This window comes from Molothrus ater, chromosome 5 (assembly GCF_012460135.2).
Source record: "Molothrus ater isolate BHLD 08-10-18 breed brown headed cowbird chromosome 5, BPBGC_Mater_1.1, whole genome shotgun sequence".
Lineage (NCBI taxonomy): Eukaryota > Metazoa > Chordata > Aves > Passeriformes > Icteridae > Molothrus > Molothrus ater.
Window position 1 is genome coordinate 70,337,649 of NC_050482.2, and position 20,540 is coordinate 70,358,188.

General features: G+C 39.6%; 1 protein-coding gene across 1 annotated transcript in view; it reads left to right on the forward strand.

Moving 5' to 3' along the window:
- Positions 1-20,540, forward strand: part of PIK3C2G (phosphatidylinositol-4-phosphate 3-kinase catalytic subunit type 2 gamma) — a 190,033-nt gene that overhangs the window by 123,133 nt on the left and 46,360 nt on the right. Inside the window, exons 24-25 of the mRNA XM_036401795.2 lie at positions 11,362-11,518; positions 15,840-15,949. Coding sequence (XP_036257688.1) covers positions 11,362-11,518; positions 15,840-15,949 — 267 coding nt within the window. The remainder of the gene's footprint in view (positions 1-11,361; positions 11,519-15,839; positions 15,950-20,540) is intronic.

Below are 20,540 nucleotides of genomic sequence, written 5' to 3' on the forward strand. Positions count from 1 at the left end.
ATTTGCATCTTGCAGTTCATTGTCCCATTCCAGCTTTAGCCCCTGCAGTCCCACCCTGCTTGTTTTTCTCTCTCCAGCCCATGGTGTTTGTGCTCTTGGGGCTGAGATTTGGATCATTTGTCCGTGGTGCCCAGCTGGAGCAGGAATTGTTTTGTCTCTCTATTCTGTGAAGAGAGCTCACCATCCCATAATATGAAGCCCAGACCCACACCATAGAGCAGCACAGAATGTGATAAATACAAAAGCTAAAACCTGAGGCATCATCTAGAGCTAATATTTCAGAGGTGTTTGAGGCAGACTTATCTAACCAATAGCATAATAACAGAGAGCTTGGCAGAAGAGCTATTCCCAAAGTCCCAAAGGGAACTTTCCTACTGAACCATGAGATTTCATTATCTTCTCTTCCTATTTTTTTTTTTAATCACACTGAATGACACCTTCTGCTAGCAGTAATAAAATGCTCTTTTCATTCTCTAACCCAGCCTCCACGTTTGACCCTACATTCCCCTAAAACAGGCAAGTCTGCAGGTTCTCTCCAAACTGTACGAAGAAATATTTCTTGTTTACTTTCTTCATATAACTGCCTTATTCTTCATCTATTGAGTGTCCTATGGGAATCATCTCAGACTCAGTCACACATAAATAAGTGTAATGTTGTCCAGATTCTCATCCAAGACTATTCAGTCCTGATCAAGTGGTTTGGAAGAAGGTGTCTGGCTCATAGTTTTACGTGCCATGCTTTGCTCACCTTTGTTTCCTTCCTTTCAGTTCTGACCAGCTCCTTTTGAACGTTCCTTCCTCGGTGAATTAAGCAGCCAAAAATTTATTTAAATCCTGTGCTAACTGAACTAATCCAAAATTCAGCAGACAATCACATCCTCCCCTCTACCAGTCACTTCCAGCTCTGTCATCTGTCATTTTCCACTCAGGGATGTGCAGAGTGAGATTTGGTGGCAGGACACAAAGTGGTGCAGTTCATGGCACACTGCAAATCCACCTTTTGATAACATCAGGGTCCATTCTTTTCCTTAAAAACCCAGTCATCCTGATTACCCCCAGCACTCACTGGCCTTTTCATTTCCCTGATCTGAATCACAGAGACCCTCTTGTCTCTTTGCCAAACTAATCCTGGCTCTTGGCATGGCTTTCCCAGAATTTAAATCTGCTAAGCTGGTTTTCTTCTACAAAGTTAATTACTACAGGCAGCCTGACTATTCCTTTGGGAAATTCCAGTTATTAGGGAAGTTCCAAAAATATGGGAAAATTATGTTTCCCACACTTTCTTCCTAGGTTGATGTTTTATTATATTGAGAAGGATTTCAGAACATCTGAGTACATAGAAATGTAGTGCCTCTTTTTAACACATTTCATTTTTAGTGTTAACAACCTAAAATGTGTGTTAATGTTTCACTAGAAGTGCTGATAAAAAAAAAATCTTTTCAGGAATTTCTTTCTAAAACAGAAATGTTGGGATGTGGACATGGAAAATAAGTGCTATCTGCATTTTTTTATTCTATTGTATCAAGGTTTGTTCTTTTTTTTTTAAAAAAAGGTAAAATGGGGAAGAAGGAAGACTTTGAAAATAACACATTTTACTTTTTGCTTTTTACCCTTTTGAAACTTTATTTAGAGTACTCACATAAAGTCAAAAACTTGAAAGTAAAAACTTGAAAGCATAATCACTTTTTTTCCCTAAATTTGTGCATGAAAACTTCTACCAACCTGTATTAGATGTTGAAAGATTTTAGTGGGTGTTTTCAGTGTTAAGATTTCATTCTCTGAAGTTTATATTTATTTTTCTGACATGATAGGTCTGGATTTATTGCTTTCTGTGAAATGGTAAGTCCTAGTTCTTTGCCACTATTCACTTTCAGCGCTTGCTGTATGCTACCCACCAAAAATCTCTGATGCAACCCTGGAAAGATTTAATTTCATGACTTAAAGCACCTTAGTAGCCCAAATGATCTTAACAAGATTATAGAGATGTTTAAATCCTGCCATCCACATAAAGAGTGAAAGGGGAAAAATGCACAAAAACCTGTAGGTGAAACAGCCACCATCTCCAAGGTGGCAAGGGGCTTGAATTTATCAGGGAAGAAGTCCATCACTTTTGAAAGTCAAAAATTTGTCCCAAATTGAGCAGTTGAGCACCAAGAGCACAGGCTGAGTCTGAGAACACATGAACAGCACAAACTGCAGTCAGGGAGCTCAGATGCACTCTGTTGTCTTTGGCTTTATTGAGCCTTGATCCTAGTTTGCCTTCCTTTCTTTTTCTTTCTTTCTTTCTTTCTTTCTTTCTTTCTTTCTTTCTTTCTTTCTTTCTTTCTTTCTTTCTTTCTTCTTCTTTCTTTCTTTCTTTCTTTCTTTCTTTCTTTCTTTCTTTCTGTCTTTCTGTCTTTCTGTCTTTCTGTCTTTCTGTCTTTCTTTCTGTCTTTCTTTCGGTTTGAAATCAGAGTAAATTATGTTCACTGCCTGCTTCATATGTTCAATTTTTTTGGTTATCCTTTTCCATGTGATCAGACAATCAAGGGAGGCACTGTTTTTCCTACAATGTCTGTGTGGATTTGACCATATCCAGTTCTGTTCATGCAAGAGCCTTGTTCTTCCTGCTCAATTGAGTTTCCTGAAAACCAGTTCTTGTCTGCTGCAGCTCTCAGAATCCTTCTTGGCTTTTCCTTCACTCCAAGAGTGTCAGAAACTGCTTTCCTGTATTCACTTTTTTGAAGGAGTTTTTTGGTATTCCTGTCAATAATCACATGGGCTAGAGAAGCTGCTTGATGCTTCCAGAGCCATCAGCAGAATTCCCTCTGCTTTGGGAGACTGGCTGCAAATGAGATGTTTAAGTGACTTTTTACCAAATTCCCCTCCTCTCTCCTCTTTCCTCCTTGTCATTCTATTAGCCACCCTGAGATTTATTTGTAGGATATGGCTCCAGAGATGGGAAGTTTAACAATAAAACAGAAAGAAAAGGGGGAAAAGACATCCTGATCACTGTCCATTTTGATTATGGTTTTATTTGTTATGCTTTTCAAAGTGTAACTGTTCATAGGGATGTGTATTTTCTCCTCCCTGCTCCCATCAGAAATTGTGTTGCATCACCCCTTCCTTTGAAAGCTCTCTATACATATTTTTTATCTTCAAAGGAGCTGTTCTCACATGCACTCAAACATACATTTATATTCAGGGGAAGCTCTTCTCATACACAGTCAAGTATATATCAAGCACTTTTAAATCAATCTCTGTTTCTTGGTCTACTTTTTTTTCTTTTCTTTTTTTTTTTTTCTTTTGCTTGTTCTGCCCACTAACCCTTTGTCCTTCATCCTTAACTGGAAAGCATGCTGATGTATTTAATTCATGTAGGATTTCATCCCCTGCCCCGAGGAATTCCTTTGCAATTCAATTTCTTCATCACTGGTTTATTTCTCTCTTTTGCCTGGTGATATACAAATGCCCTGCAACCATCTATTACTGTGTTTTCTAAATATCCATCTCATACTGAAAAGGCCTGTTAGCTGAATATTCCATGGGTAGGGCTTATGTTCTGTCCTGTTCCCACTTGTTCTGTTTCTTTTAAGGCACCTTTTAGGTCCCAGTTTTAAAATCTCTTTCACTGCTGAGGGCCAGTTAGGACACAAAAAGCAATTGTCCAACAATCTCTGTTAACAAGAGGAATTGCTGCAATGTCCTTGGGAATTAACTCTTAAGTGGTTCATCAATAGGGTTGGTAATAAACTCTAGCAAACACAGAAAATGTGGTAGTCCTAGAAAATGGTAGATAAGGCATTGGGAATGCTGCACTGAGCACTGCCAAATGTGGGTATTGGAGGTGAAGCATGGAAAGGATTGAGCTCCACCTGGATGCTGTTTTGCAGCCTGATTGCTGGTGGCTGAGTGCAGGCTGCTTGAGCTGTGTCTGTCAGAATGGAGGAGCCCAGCTCAGCTCAAAGGACACAGGGGAGCTTCCTTACCAGTCAGTGTTGGCAACAGGACAAGGTCTGAAACTATTCAAGACACCTAAAGCAGAGCAGATCTTCTTTCAGGGAGGATCTTTTCAGGAATCTTCTAGCTAACTACAAGAATGGTTGAAATTCTGTGACCTAAGTGAATAAATCCTATGCTCAGGCTGTGGCAGAACTGGGGATTGCAGTGAAATCCATCCAGAGGTGCCTCCAGGGAGTTTCTGTGTTCCCATGATGAGCCTTGCCAACTTCCCTGCTCCATGGCAGGGTTCCAGATGGGTCCCTGTGGCAGCACACTGCAAGTACTGGGTCTGTCCTAGGAGCTGTGACCGTGAGCTCAGCTGTCACCTGCCCTGTGACCTGTACTTGGAGGCACAGAGTCAGGGGTGGTTGGGGTGGGGCTGTGCCCAGTCATCCCTCATTGGCTCCAGCTGTGCAGCACAGGTGAGCAGCATTAACAGGAACGAGCCATGGAGGGCCAAGGGGCACTGCCCAACCCCAGAGGGCCAGAGGCACTGCAGCAGCAGCAGCAGGGCACAAAAGCCTGGGCTGAGGGACAGGGAGGGCAGATGCTGCAGCCTGCTGAAGATGTCTGGTGTTACTCTGTGTGGGCAGACACCTGAAGCCTTCTGAAGAGGTTTGGTGTTACCTGTTTGGGTTGAAACTTTCTGAAATTGTGTGGTGACGCTCTGTGTGTTGTGGCTGTCTCAACTGTGACATGTGCTGTCAGCACAGCAATCCTACAGGACCAGGTAGGACCAAATCTCTGGGATTTATTTGCTCACCAGCTTGCATTGGCCCACAGAGAAGGGGGTTTTAGTAAAGTCACATTCTGTGCAGGCAGAGGGGCACAAGTGAGTAGCTGCTCTGACTCAGTTTACAGGGGAAAACTCAATGTCAGCAGAAAAATCAACCAGAACCCTTAGCTTAGACAAGGACTACAGCTTGTTTTCAAACTGTATCTATTAAACATATTAAATCTTAATGCCACCAATTCAGTTACTGACAGGAATACATGAATTTTTCAGAATAGGACAGTCCAATGTGTGGAATGCTGCTTTCATGGCTGATCAAAATAGTGGGTATGTTCGACTCAGTGATTTGACTGAAGAGCTAGCATTGAGGTTGTGATAGTAAAAAAAAATATTAGCAACTTGATATGATACGCATAAAAGAATTAACTTAATGAATAAATAAGACCATAATAGTTTAAGAACTATCTACCTAAGGAATTCAGGGAATTCTTTCTAGTTTAATGCTTTTGCCTAAAGGTAGACATTATACATGTGTATATATACATATAATATGCAATACAGATCTATAGTATTAGATATATATATCATATAAAAAATACTGTGGGTAAAACTGCAATCAGAAATGAGGCTTCAGATTTGTAGTTTGAAATATTTTCTTGCAGTAGATATCTCAAACAGCAGCAGAAATGGCACAATATAGAGTTAAGGCCATGTAATCTGGTATAGGCCTGATAATTTAGTATAAGAATGTAGGTAAAAAAATACTAGATGTGAGTTTTAATTGCCCAGGACATGTAGGTTACTTAAGCCAAGGATACTCGGGGCATTAGAAATCTTTCTGTGTTATGGGAATGAGGTCATTACTAAATTCATACCAGTTTACCCAAGGCTGTGTCCAGCTAAATCTTAAAACCTCCCAGGATAATCTTCCAAGGCAACCTGTTTCAATATTTACTTTTTCTCATAGTGAGGATTTTTTAATATTTTTTAATGGCAAGTGAGAACTTCAGCTGGTTCAGTTTTCTCTCTTATTCTTGCCTGGATCCATCTGTTTTAGAGCCTCCTGTAGATCCAAGAAAATCCCCTTTGGCCTCTTGAAAACCTCTTATCTCCTGGCTAAACAAACCCAGGTTCCTTAGCCTCTCCTCCCAGGCAAGTGCCACCATGATGTTGGTGACTTTGTCCAGTTTAGTGATATCTTTCAAGTTTTGGCAGGATATGAATTAATAAATGCTAAGTGGAACATCTTTACATGTGGCATCTTTCAGTATTTTCATTAGTATCATTATGATGGGACAGAGAATGTGTTTGTTCATTTTTTGGTAGAGGCCCTTTGTACAAGGTTTTGTGGTGAAAGTTTGGATTAGCAGACTTTAGAAAGGGATCTGAGAGTTTTACCACAGCCAAATATAAGTTGATTATAAGATATTGGATAGAGAAGCTTGAAATTTGAAGTAATCCTTTTGTTTTCCTTTGCACTTCCAGGGAAAGCTTCCCCTGGAATATTTTTAACATTTTTTACTTTTAGAGAAATGGAGATAAGGAGCCCAGGGAAATTACAAGGAGACCAGAAAAAAAGCAATTAAAATCATTTGACATCTGAAATACAAGACTTGTGAGAAAAGGTGGAAGCAGTTGTCAACAGAAGATTGAGGAAAGACATGGTAATAGTCTGCAAATACTTTAGAGGCTGCTGTAAGGGAGATGGGATCCTCATGTTCTCTTAGGAAAGAGCAAGAATTAATAAGATGAAAGCCCAGCAAGAGTTAGATTAGGCATTAGGGGAAAAAATGCTGTGAGGGAACATCCTGAAACAGAAATTTGATAGGGAGATTGAAGAAGTCTATCATAAAAATCTTTGAGAATAGGCTAAATAAGAATGCCAGAAGCATGTTTATGATCTTGTCCTGATAAGAAGAAAAATGGAGCATCTCTTGTAGCCCAGGCATATTTCTTTGTTTGCTGGTGATGAATTGTGTTGTATGGTTGTTCCCTGTTTCATTATTTAATATATAAAAGGAGTGCCATTGATTATGGCTTTTTACTGTGTCTACAAATGTCTATGATTACTATGATTAAATATTTTCACTTGGCTTTAGAGAAATAAGCACTCATGTTCATTTATTTTGTGTTCTTCAATAAGCGTTTGGCTTTTTCTGCAAAGGATGTCAGCAGTCAAGCACTCCCTAAAAGCTTTTCCTATTTTATTGGATACATCTAAATTCCACATAGTCATGCTGAATATTATCAGTTACTCTTGACTCAGACAAAATGATTTTAAAAGCAGTCAGGGAATACATGGTGGATTTTAGTGCTGAGCAGCTGATTTTTAAATTTCAGAGTTCTCTGTGGTTTCTCACACTGTCCATGTGAAAATGTGGACTACAGCAGATTTATCTCATTTTATTAATGAGTGCGACTTGGACTTTTCTGAAGTGCACTATTGGGAAGCTTATTTTGGAGCAGAGCAGAAATCATTTGTTGTTGGTTATCTCATGTGTTTTTCCTGCTTAATATAAAAAGAAGTCTGTGTATGATTCTTGAATGTTCTGTACAGTGAGGTTCAGAGTAGGAAGAACTAAAACCATTGTTGACCTTACAAGCTTTGTTAATCAGTTTACATCTAGTCTTTCCTATCAAATCCTGATGCTCTTACTGGTTTTCTTGGAATGCAGCATAATTCCAGCCCACAGTGAAGTCCCAGCAGATGTTCCCATCACCCCAGACCAAGTTTATTTTTGTGTGATGATCTCTTCATTTCCTTGAGGTTTCCTTTCTTTTTTTCCCCTCTCATGATTTATCATCCAAACATTCATAATCTCCAGAGGAACTGCAAAACACATTCTCATGAAAATCTTAAATCTCTAAAAGCAAAAAAAAAAAAAAAAAAAAAAAAAGGAAAAAAATAAAATTAATCCCCCATGAATTAGCCTTGTTTCTCACTGAATGTCTTAAGTAAACTCTTTTGTCACAGCCATAGTAAAGTCTTTAAAGTCCAGGATTGCAATCAGACTCTGTCATAAACAGGAGTATTGCCTTTTTGACTGATTTCTACTCTAAAACCAAAGGGTTCATTAATCTCATCTAGGGCTGTAGTGAGGGGGAAAAGAAAAAGGAAAGAAAAGAGTAGGCAAGATGTGATAAGGTAGCTTTAATGATTTTGGGGGCTTTATTGGCTGTACATCCTTGGTCAATCTCAAGCCATACTATTTCTCTCAGTGAGGCTTTTCTTTTCTAAAAATAATGGTACCAGACATTATAATTACGCATGGAGGTCTTTCAACAATGCTTCAATTCCATATTTCTTTAGCACACCATAAATAAGAAAAAAAGAGCTTTTGGTCTACAGAGATATGGTGAAAGGCTTTTCCTTGGAAGTACTTCATCATAGCAGGTTTTTTTTAAACTGATGCCAGGCATTTCTTCAGTTTGATGGAGGCAGCAAGTTGTATCAATACAGATTTTAGGCCAGGAGGGTCTTGTCCCATTGGCTATTGCACAGTCATTGGTCATCAAACATGCATGTAAAGTATTGTAGGCCTTAGCTGTGGTCTTGAGGGTGCTTTGGGTAAAAAATATTTAATGTTTGTAACTTCTAGATAAGTCCATGTGAGCAAGATGTGTGATGACAGATAGAGGTCTAGGTGAAGGCTGTTGTTGCCAGGCCTTTGGATGCACTGCTTATATTCTGAATAAAAGCCTGAATAGAATGTGATCTTGGCAATCTGCCCCAGAAAATCTGCCTGTTAAAGGTGTCCTGGTTTAAATACAGAAATTCAGAACTGCACCATTTGCACAGGGTTTGGTACAGGCAGCAACAGGGCACCCATTGCTTTTCTCCTTCTGGAGGCTGAAACTGCCTCTATTTGCTGATGTAAATTTTCCCTTCTCGATGGACAGTGACTGGACTTGGCTGTTTGTAATTTTGCTGGAGAATTTTCCCTTCTGGTTTATTATTATCCAAAGGAGTTTGTGAAAACAGCAAGGAACATTCTACATCTGTGCACAGACATTCATCCTGTCAATTGGTTTTCCAGAATCCTTTATGTGCTGTTCAGGGAGTGTCTCTTCCCACTGAAACTTTATTTTATAATGCTGTTGTGAGAAATGGCTGTGTTGTTCCTTCTAGTGGGTCTTGTTTCCCATATTCTGTTTTCCCATGTTCTAATTTTTTTTTTTATTTGCATTGCAAAGTGTTCCCTTTGTGAACAGCCAGCTTATTTTCTGGAGCTTCAGCATCCAGGTTTTGCAGGGTTTACCTTGAGGGAGAGGCTCTGATAGTAAAAGACCTTAAAAAGAACTGGGGAAATCTAATTCCTACATCATCTATTGCATGTTGACAAGGGAGGACTGGCCTAATGCCTTAGAACTGAATATATTCTAAAACATACTGAGAAATTTAAAGATTTAAAAAAGATACTGAGAAATTTAAGAACCTTGTAAAACTGATTTCAGTCGTCCCACAAATAAAATTAATTTATAAATACTAAAAATATTAAAATATCAGCCATGTATTCACACAGATCCTTTAGCAACAACAGTAAGAGAAATGATTAATGTTGCAGTCATTATATGATGGGGACATTGGCCCACAGCCCAACCCAGCAATGTTAAACACTGTATTTCTTCCAGGAAAGTAATTTCTGATTGCAGTATCTATTTTCAGCTCAAGTAGCTCAGTGTGGGAGACTTGGACTGGCTCAGAAAGGGCTGTGTTTTCCTGGTGTCATTGTGTCTCGATGCAGTTGGGCATTAGAAATCAAATATGAATTTTGAACAAAATGCAGCATATCTATGGTGGTAGTTTTTTGATTTGGAATATTTTTGCCCAGGAACAAATTTGGGGTTTAGACCTTTTCAAGATGCTAAAATGCTTTCAAATCAGGATTTAGATTGGCCTTCTATCCACATATACATCAAGGTGTTAACACTGATAATTTTCTATATCTCTCTTTCCTATGGGCTTCCACAAATTGAATTTCATTATTCTAATTGTATCAATTTATTTAACACTTAATGTCTATTTTAATAATATTTATTATGCCATATATTTATATTCTGTATTATTATATTAATGTATTCATATTAATGTATTTATAGTATATATTATTAATATATTAATATATTATTAAATATATTCCAATACCACTGATAAAGAATAAGATAAAAGACAAGTGAGTGAGTGAAAGAAGGTTATGGGCAAACCTGAACTCTCAGATATCAGTAACAGACACAGGTGTGTAGTTCTTTGAGATCTACAGCACAAAACTACAGAATAACTGTGTAACAGTTTAACATAACTCTCCAATGTGAATTCACATCTTACATTGTACAGAAAAACATGGAGGGTAAGAATTTTTATTGTGGAACTTTATCATGCCTAGTAGTACTTTGCTGTATTGAATAATTTTATGTTTTTTTAAAAACCACCTCAGTGGCGCGCACTGCTAGGAGGTGAAAGACAACCATGGGAGCTGTGGATTCACTGTTGGCTGCCATGGAGCCTTTCCAAACATAAAAGTGGGAAGGCCGCCTGAGCATTTGTTGTGACTTAAACTTCCAGCTGTAGTCTATAATCACCTGACAACTTGTTTTTCTTTCTGCAGCAAAGTAAGACAGCCATTTTTATGGGAAGATGAGGAAAACTCCCAGGAAGGCTCATCTGTCTCATTTATGAATGTATCAGGAAGCAATGGTTTGACTCAGCCCATGTTTGAGGTTTTAGCAAGAAATAGACATCCTGAAATTTATTTCTGCATTTGAACTTAGCAAGAACACTTGAGTTTATTTAAAATTATTTTGAATTAAGGGTTAACACACTGTATATTGCCTTGGAATAGAGCCCTCTGATGTGTTTACGTGGTTCTGTGTACGCAGTGGGGATGAGTAAATCACTGCAGTAGGTTTTTCTGTGTGAGGATGCAGTTTATCAGGCCTTTCTGGAACTATTGAATGATAGGATTGTTAGGACAAGCCTGGCTCATCTGCTTTCTTCTGCAATAGCATGCCATAGCCACAAACTCTGCTGGCGATTACAAAAAAAGGCAATCCATGTTGTCAGATTCTGCACCTTATTTACCCAAGGGTGAACACAGAGTAACTGTAAGGAAAACAAGACAATGTATTTATATTCCCTTTGAACCTGAGTCAGAAATATCTCTTCAGAATGGTGCATATTTAATGATAGCATCATACCTTGGGGTTTTCTTCTTGTTGTTGGATTGTGGAGGTGTAGGGTTTTTTCTTAAATTCCCTTCTTGCCTAGTAGGGAGTTGATATTTATAACCCACCCTCTTTGAGAACAGCTTTTAAATATTTCAATACCAAGAGAGAACTTGTTTCTAGATTCACTTTCAGGATGGAGTCAAGAAATTAAAGCAATGACGGTTTAAAAAGAAAAGCAAAGCAGAACCAGAAGAAAACACTTGTTCAGTTGTTGGATTTCTCACTCAGAGGCTCTTGCTGTCAAACTTATCTCTGTCCCACTTAGAGCAATAGGGATTTCCACCCTGAGAAAGAGAGAGATGAAATAATGAGGAAGGTAATACTGAAAAACACAAATGTGAATAATGAGTTACAATTATTAACTGTCTTGCATGATTAGCTATTTTGGGTGAAATTTCTCAGGTAATTGTTCTCTTTTGCAGGGACAGAGCTCCCTTCATCTTCACATCAGAGATGGAGTATTTCATAACAGAGGGGGGGAAAAACCCACAGCGTTTCCAGGAGTTTGTGGAGCTTTGTTGTCGAGCTTATAACATAGTCAGGAAACACAGCCAGCTACTCCTGAACCTGCTGGAGATGGTAAGGAGCTTGAGGATGAAAACAAAAGTCCATTTCTGGGGTTCTCTTCCCTTTCCCCACCTCTCTGCTGCTTCCAGTAGATTTGATTTGAGGAGGTATCAGGTGCCCAGGTGCTGCACTTCCTGTGCAAAGAAGCTGGTCACTTTCAGTAATATTTTGTGAGAAAAGGAAAGCTAAGCTGCTTGGTGTCTTTTCCATTTTATAATGCATTGGTTCTTACAAAATAGCAGAATCTGCAAAAGAAGCTGGGTAAAAGTTTTGCATTCTGGAATTTCACTGAGCCCTTTTCCTAGGTCTTAATTTGCCGTCCCTGTTCATGTTTACAAGACAAAGTAAGCGAAATATTTCACAGGGTGGGGGATCTGACAGTACTTAGTGATGCCTTTACAATGGGGGGTTGCACGTTTCCACAGTCGCTCCCTAGGATGCAAACACAGGAAATAAAGGGCAGCACCCATATTGACACAGGTTTTTAAATTCTTTTTTATAGATTTTTAAAGGAGCTTTTATCAGTAAGTATTCCTACTGATTCCTGTGCTGTGGCAAGTTCCATATCTGATTTATGTCTCTATTTACTTGTGTGGGAAAGGTTAATGATTTTGCTCTTCATGGGTACAACGAGAATATGACATCAACTAATATTTGCTAAGATGCTTGGCTAAGATATCAATCCAGAATTTATGTGCAGGGCCCCACAACCTAAGGGAGTGGTCTGTGCATAAAAAAGCCTGCATAGCCTTATAAACAGAGCTGCTGAGATTGGGGTACAGCCAAAAAGTTGCTCTGTAAACACCAATTTACCATCTCCAGTTTTTCAATGGGGGTGGGAGACAGAAACTGAAGCAGTCTCTCCCCTTGCCTCTTCCATCTTGTCCATGGATTCTGATGCAGGGATTCTGAGAGAGATCCTCTACCACAGAGCAGGAAGGATTGCTCCAGATCTCTTGAACTTGCTGCTTAGTAGCCACAAAGGTGCACAAAACTGCATTCTCATCATAAAGCACAACTTTCCTCTGGAAGCAGTGCAGGGTGGGGTTGTAGGAGATCCTGGATAGGTTAAAGAGCCTCTGGAAAGCTCAGGATCAGCCTGTTCTCATCCACAGCTATAATCCCTGCAGGATTTCTTAACAGGTTGCCTAAAACTGTGTGGGCAAATAAAGCCCCATCTCCTTGTCCTTCTTTCTGCAAGAGGCAGAGATGATGATGTCAGATTACCCTGGGATAATAGAGAGCCTGTTAGGAAAATGCTCCAAGCAGCAGCTCTGAAATAGCTCTCTCTGCCTGGCCAAAGCTCAGGTTTGTCTCTATTCAGGACATGCTGCATCTTTTGTTCCTGCTGATCTTGTAGCAGAGGTAACAGAGCTGAGCTAAAAGTCAGCATCCAGATGTGAATTAATATTTGTCAGCGGGATGCAGCTCAGTCAGTTGCGTTGCACTTCATAAGTGAAAAATAACTGGCAGCACACGCACACCCCATCCACGAGCTCTTCATTGCAAAAAGAGTTAAACAAACACTGAGGGCACCTGATTTTGCCAGTAATATTTGGAAAGGTGAGCCTGTTTCTGCACTTGAAGTGGGGTGTTGGTCAGAAATTGTAAAAATTAAAATTATTCCATTCCATTGGTCATTTCTGGAAAAAAATAAATAGACTTTGAAGTTCCACTTAGAATTCATTTCCACACAGAATTTCAGATGTCATCATGGAGGGGTAAGATAAACTAATCACTGCTTCTTTGTATCAGTGAAAGTCTAAGATTTCTCTCCCTGTTTGGAAACCTGCATCATTAATCTTTAATTCTACTCCCACATTCTGTTTTCCCAGATGCTATTTGTAAAACATGGTTCAAAAAAAATTAAAATAAGACTGAAAAACAGTATATCACAGAATATTACATTGAGTTTACAGAATTCTCACAGAATAGTAAATTGTACCCTGGGTGATCAGTGACAATTAGTGGTTTAGAGCAAACATGATTATGAACAAATGGAGGGATTTTTGGCCCAGTTTGGGAATTAATGTTATTTCTTGGTGGTGAGCAGCATGTCTCTAAAGCTGTACTGACATTTGCTACTGGGAGTAAGAAATAATCCATGAAGTTTCCATCACTTTCAAAAGCAGAAACATCTGTGGGAGACCCAAGAGTCTTCTGGCAGAGTTCAGCTGTGTAAGTGCCTGTAGTTCATCAGCTTTGCTCTCATTAAAGATTTGATGTGAACTATTACAAAGAGGGTGAAGGCAAGACACAAACACCTTCTGACTACTTTAAAGAAATGCAAACGCCATTACTGTAAAAAATATTTTTTCATATAGAAAGTTATTAAAAGGGACTTTATCACTCCCTTTCCTGGTGAAGGGCAAGAAGCTTAATTTGCAACAATATGCAACAACTTTTTTTTTTTTTTTTAATCCAAAGGGGGCAAAAGTTGTTCTCATCTTTTATAAATGGGTTGAAGGTATATTTATAAATAGCACTGTGTGTCCTTCAGTGCTGAATATTGTTATTGTCCTTGCTGTCAATCCACTTAAATTCACCTCATTGAACTTTCTGTCTCTCTGCTCCTTGCCAGTCAAAACTCTGTGAAGACAGCAATCTAACTCTCCAGTGGTAGCTTGGAATGGGCTGAGGAAGATTTTCCTCATAATGCCAAAAAGAAAATGTACAGATGTTGAGAATGTTTGAAGGAATAACCTTAAAATAAAATCAGTGTGTCCTTTTTTCTTTGCTGTTACTTGAAAAACTCAGTGGTACTTTCTGTCTGAGCTAGACATTAATATCAATGGAAAATACACAGTAGAGACTGCAAATTCAGATACATTTCCATCTGTGCAATCTGAAGGAGTGATGTTTTTCTGCATTACACACAAAAAAAAAAATCACTCTCAGCTTGCTGTGATTGCAGAGAAAAATCAGTAGGTTTTGAAGAGAGTAGATTTTATTGTTGTTGACATTTGTAAATGCCTGGAGAGAGCTGCATGGGCAATTGGACACACTGGGCTGTCTAATCTCCTCAAGTTTTTCCTTTGCAAGGGGAATATTGATATTATTTGGTTTTTGAATCTGATCTGGCTAACTAGAACAGCTCTGTCCCTCATCCATGGAGAATGATACCTGCTCCAGAGGGCAGCTCTCACTGCCCACTCAGGGCTCCTGCCACGAATCAGTGTCTGAAGAAGCTCTTCTCCTGATGTCTTGTGAAGGCTGACCTAGAGCTGAGACTAGACAGAGCTAAAGGATAAAGTAGAGATTTATTAGGAGGCCTCAAAGAGATCTACCTTGGGCAGCATAACCTAAACTGGCCACAAAATGGACAGCAGGTCATGGGGTCTCTCGCTTTTATCAGTTCTGCTCTATTTGCATATTGGAGAAGGCTGACCTAGAACAGAGACTAGCTGGAGTTAAAGAATAAAGCAGGGATTTATTCAAAGGATCTCCTCCATGGATCCACCTTGGGCAGCACAAGAGCCCAGCCAGGCCTGCACCCAAGATGAACCAAAATGGCCCCAAAATGCACCAGCGCTCCCGGGGTCTCTCACTGTGATCAGTTCTGCTCCATTTGCATCTTGCAGTTCATTGTCCCATTCCAGCTTTAGCCCCTGCAGTCCCACCCTGCTTGTTTTTCTCTCTCCAGCCCATGGTGTTTGTGCTCTTGGGCCTGAGATTTGGATCATTTGTCCTTGGTGCCCAGCTAGAGCAGGAATTGGTTTTTTTCCCTATTCTGTGAAGAGAATTCACCATCCCCTGATATGAAGCCCAGACCCAAACACTAAAGCAGCACAGAATCTGAAAAATATAAAAGTTAAACCTGAGGCATCACTGCTCTGACTGTAAAGGGAGTGCATCTGTGGTCCCTTTGCAGGAGGAGCCCAGAGCAGAGCTGGTGGAAACAGGAGTTACAAATGAGAGGCTGATGTTGTGCTAAATTGAATTAGGGCTAAGACCACCACAGAAATCTGCTTACTATTGTTCAGGTGGCTGAATTTGGTCACTTTCCCTTTATCTCCATTAGAAGGATCTGAAGAAGGCTTAGCCATGCACACCTTGAGGTTATGGTGTCAGAAAAGAAAATAAATAACTACAATGGATCATTGATTCTGACCCATGCCTCCTCCAGGTGCCTCAGTGTGGAGGTTTACAATGCAGTATATTCACTTTATTATTCCAGACATTTCTCTAGCATCAGAATCACTTTTCAGATCAGCAAAACTGTTCTACAAGACTGTTTTGGTGTAAAACCTTCCTTCTCTCACTTGGGCCTGTTTCATTTAAATTTGTTTTCAATAGAACAGTGGACTAATGATCTAATATTATTTACATTTAGATGCTGCATGCAGGATTGCCTGAGCTGAAGAGCATCCAGGATCTGAAATATGTGTATGATAACCTCCGTCCTCAGGACTCAGATCTCCAGGCTACAAGCTACTTTACAAGGTAAAACCAGAATATTTCCCAGAAACCATGTCTTCCTCAGGCATGGAGCAATTTTGCTCCTATGTTAGAAGCTTAATCAGGGAAATTACACTAAAGGATAATTTACGTTCACGTGTTTACTTTTAAAAAGTCATTCCTTATGCATGTTATAACCAGTTTCCTCAAATTTGTGGAAGAAACAGTTGTGCATTTGTGGTACACTTGTAAGAAGTCACTTACTCAGTGCCTGGAGATTTCTTAGGCCTTCTTGGTGAAACCATCCTGATTTGTATCAAGTGTTTTCTCTGTTTTTAAATGCAGCAGCTACATGCAGATGGGTTTAGACTGCTTAAAGAGGTTCAACCTGTTAATAGTCTGAGTGAGAGCTTTCAATTTCTGCATTTTTCTCCTTTTTCTCTTCCTCTTTTGACCTTCTGTGCTGCCTCAGAGATGTTGCTTTCCCTCTGCTAGTCATAGTTTCTCCATCTGCAGAACAGTGCTGGTTCTTGGATCAACAGATCAATCACAGAAAAGCCTTGTGTGTGAATATAGATATATTTAAAGCTCCAGTTGTGTTAGGATAATGAAACCTGGGGATTCATGAGGAGGAGCTGCAGCTGGTGTACATGAAGTCAGTCTAAGAATCTCAGTCCTGATCTTTCAGCTCTGCATCACCTGTAATTCCAGCTGTTGCTGTGAGGATGCTGTAGATGGAGTGAGTGCAGACTTCTCTGGAATTGGAAACCCACTGCAGTTCTGGGCACAGCATGAGGCAAAATCTTCCTGTCAGGGTCTGCCCTGAGCAGCACCATCATTTCCCAAGAACTATGAATTCGTGCTCCCTGGGCACCCTCTACACATGGAAAATGACCCAGACTCCTCTGACCTGATGAAAGTCTTGGGAAATTAAGAGTCTGCTGTTTATATGTCTCCTTTCTATGCACTAGAATCTGCTACAATCTGAGGAACCAAGTTTGGAGCAAGGCAGCAAATTTGTAGAAGGCTGGGGCAGAGACCTAGAGACTCTAAGGGTGACATTTCTCTGAGAAAAAAAAAGATAAAAACTTGTCAAACAAAACTATTGTTCCATGACTTTACACACAGCATAGCACTAAGTTCCTTTTCCTGTAGCACTTGCTTTTTTCATATGCTTTCACTCCTGCCCCTTAGCAAGATTGTTATATTTTAAAATTTAATTACAGCTTCACATTTACCATCAACTCCTACCTTATCCTTTCCTTTAAAATTTCATATATTCCCAAATTACAGACTTAAATTTCCACTTCAAATAGGAAGCATGCAGTTTCTAATTAAACTGTAGAAGTCTTGATTCTGTCAACTAGTTCAGGTGGTTGTGTCTGTCTCTTGTGGGTAAGATACCCACTTTGTGTAGTTAGTGAAAAGGGGCTGGGATATACAAAACAAGCAGGAAAATCAGTGTTTTCAGAGTGAAAGTTGCATCAATGGCATGCAAAGCTCTGAACTGGTGCCCCTCTGGAGGTGGAAAGGATCAGCTTCCAGTTCAGTCAGTTATGGGATGGCATCACTGCAGCCTTGCTTAAGGAAGAGTCGGGATGAAGATTTGGTTCAGGGCAGAGCTGGATCTTCACACTTTCATTTGAGAGTTAGGGACATCAGGGTGGGAATTCACCTGCAGTCTTCCTCAGCCAAAGCATGTGGAGCAAGGCCACATAAAGTGACATGAGAAAAGAACATTTTCAGAATAATTTCAGAAAGGAACAAGCCTGGACAAGACCCATACTGTTAGTGTGAAGCTGAGACTTGAAGCAAATCCCATTAAATACTGACATTTTAAAAAAAGAATATGGATTTTGGAAGAGTTGGTGTGCTTTGATGCCTGGTAGAGGTTTGTGTTAGCCTTAGGAAATCCTGTTCAGCTCACAGACACTATAGGTAGGACTCAGGAGCCAGAATGTCCTTCTTCCCCTTAGATTTCTTGTTAGTGATGGTGCTAAGGAAATGAAGGAAATTCCACTCAATTCCAACAAATTAGCTGTGCTGTGGGCTCTGTTCTTATTTGAAACTGCATTTTCTCCTAAAATGCATCCTGTGAACTCCAGAGCTATTGTTCCAATTTCCTTGAAAATGCTGAAGCTTTGTTATTGTCCATCATTGCATCACATAGAAAAGACAGATATTGCTAGAGTGCATATTTTATTCATTAATATTCTTAGGATTTGTTTCTATTATATGTGCTCATTTGCAAGAAAATCCCTTTACATTGGTTCATGAATTTCCATGGATCTCATTTCTCTTTCTTTTCTTCTTTATTCTAATTTCTATTCATTAGAATGTTATTTCTGTTAATTCAAAAAATTAATTAACATTTCAACATGTTTGAGCACAGGAATAATATCATGCCTCATGTCTGGTAGGATTTTAACTTCTGGAAATTGTATCCAGGCATTTTTCAAAATAAAGATTTTGGGATGGCCTCATACCCAGATCCATGCAGAGACTTCCCCTCTGTAAAAAACAATTTCCAACTTGGCTTTAGGAATGTAAATATATTGAGATTTTTGTGAGCTACATCATCTTTATTCCTTATGTCCTTCTTATACAAAATATTGATAGGATAAAAAGTCCAGTTACATACTTTTCAGCTTATTCCTGTATCTATTTTTCAAACTGCCCTTAGAAACACAAGGAAATTGGAAGTTCTGATTATTAGCACAAGTTCTAGTAGTTCTCAAATCCCTTGCAATTTGTAACTCCTTTTTCTCTATAATTGCTTCCGAAACCACTTCATTGTTTTTTACAAGCTCTTTTCTAGACAAGAAGAGTTGGAATGTTAAACGTTGCCAACAGAAAGGTGTTTCTTGTTCTAAGTACAGGATCGTTATTGTAATCTTTCAGATTCAATCCTATAACGTGTCCACAGAAAATCCCAATCTTCTGCTAGTGGAAACAGGAGAACAGCATTCCTCTGTATTTCTGTAGAAATGGGTTGCTTTTAGCAATTCCCTGAGTTTGGTTTAGCAATTACACTGACGCTGGCCCTAGTGTTGTTTAGGAACAGCATGAAATGATGAATGGTGTCACAAAAGCTCCTGGCAGAACGGTGTTGATTTGGTCTTTGCCGTCACCTCTTTGGCCAGCAGAGCAATTGGGTTGGGGTTTGGACTGTAACATACTGACCCCTTCCAGGCTCCTAAAATATTCTGTGTTTTACTGAATTCCTTTGCTCTCATTCTTGATTTAAGTCATGTGCAGCAGTCTGTGGTGTCATTTGTGTGCAGCCCTTCCCACATGGGGTCAGTCCCCTGTTCTGAGCTGATGAGCAGCAGCGTTCAGCCTCACAGCCCTCTGCAAGGTCACAGCCTCACTTGTGGATAAACAATGCACCAATTGAGAGTTAAACAAGAGTTTCTGTGTTTCTTTGGCAGTCCTGTGCACCTACTGCCAAATGAAACATCCTTGTCTCTCCAGCATCTGCCCTGAACTCAGTTTGATCCTTGAAACTCAATTTGATCCTTACCCCTCCCTCCTTTTCTCTTCCCCTGACAGCACAGTTTTATCAGAAGCTGGAAACCCATCTTACCTCTGGATATAAATTTCCTCTATGGTTTTCTGCAGATGTCTTCAAATGTCACCATGGTGGGGCAGGCTGCCTGACATTTTTAATGTGCCTGCACAGGGATGTGTATTTAAAATTGGTTTTAAGAGCATAAAGTTAGCCTAATGCAATGAATGGAGTTGATTTCAATTGATTGCAGTGTGCAGTCTAACCCACTCACAGAAACCCATGAATAAGAGATGCAGGGTGGATCTGACAATTACCAGGGGAGCACAGTGCATATCTTCAGCAGCCTGATGGAGGGGAGTGCTGCTTGGGTCAGCTGCTTTGTTTAGTTATTAATGGACTCATTTTTTAGGTACCTGTCTCTGCTCAGGTCAAGCACATCCACTCCAAACCACAAATGCCAGCAGCTCCGAGCTGGGCAATCCACAGTAACTCCTTTCAAAACATGATTCTGATCTCAAATTGATCAGTCAACTCTGTTTCTCAGGTGGCTGAGGGTATTTCAGCAAGAAATTTCTCAAAAAGGTGAAACACAGAGGAAGTTGGTGGCATCTGAAAGGGAATGGACCAAACTACAACACTAAACTTTATTTCAGTGATGTCCAAGTAGTTTGTAAAATTGTGGTGTATGTGCCCCAAAGGAAGAGGAGGCAGACTTCCCACTTGAATTTATGTTTTTTGAGGGATTTGTATTATAAAAGGTCTGTTGCTGAAAGCAGTAATATTGTGGAAAACTCTATTAATATGGGGGCATACTATTCAACTTGTTTTAAAATGGAGCTTGGTGAATTCATGGATGGAAATGTGGACTATAAATGGAACACTCTCCATTAACATCTGAGAATCCCATGAAAATAAATTTTGCTCATTATACTCTAAATGATTTTCAGGCCTAGATGGAAATGAGAAGCAGGATATCATCAAGAAAGATAAAGAAATATCCACCAAGGTTAAAATCTTAAAAACTAGGTGGCAATAATCATCGTATGTGCTGTGTATAAAGGCTGGTTTGTCCTGAAAAATCTGAGCACTACCCCTCAGAAGTCCCATAAGGAATGTCTGCTTCCT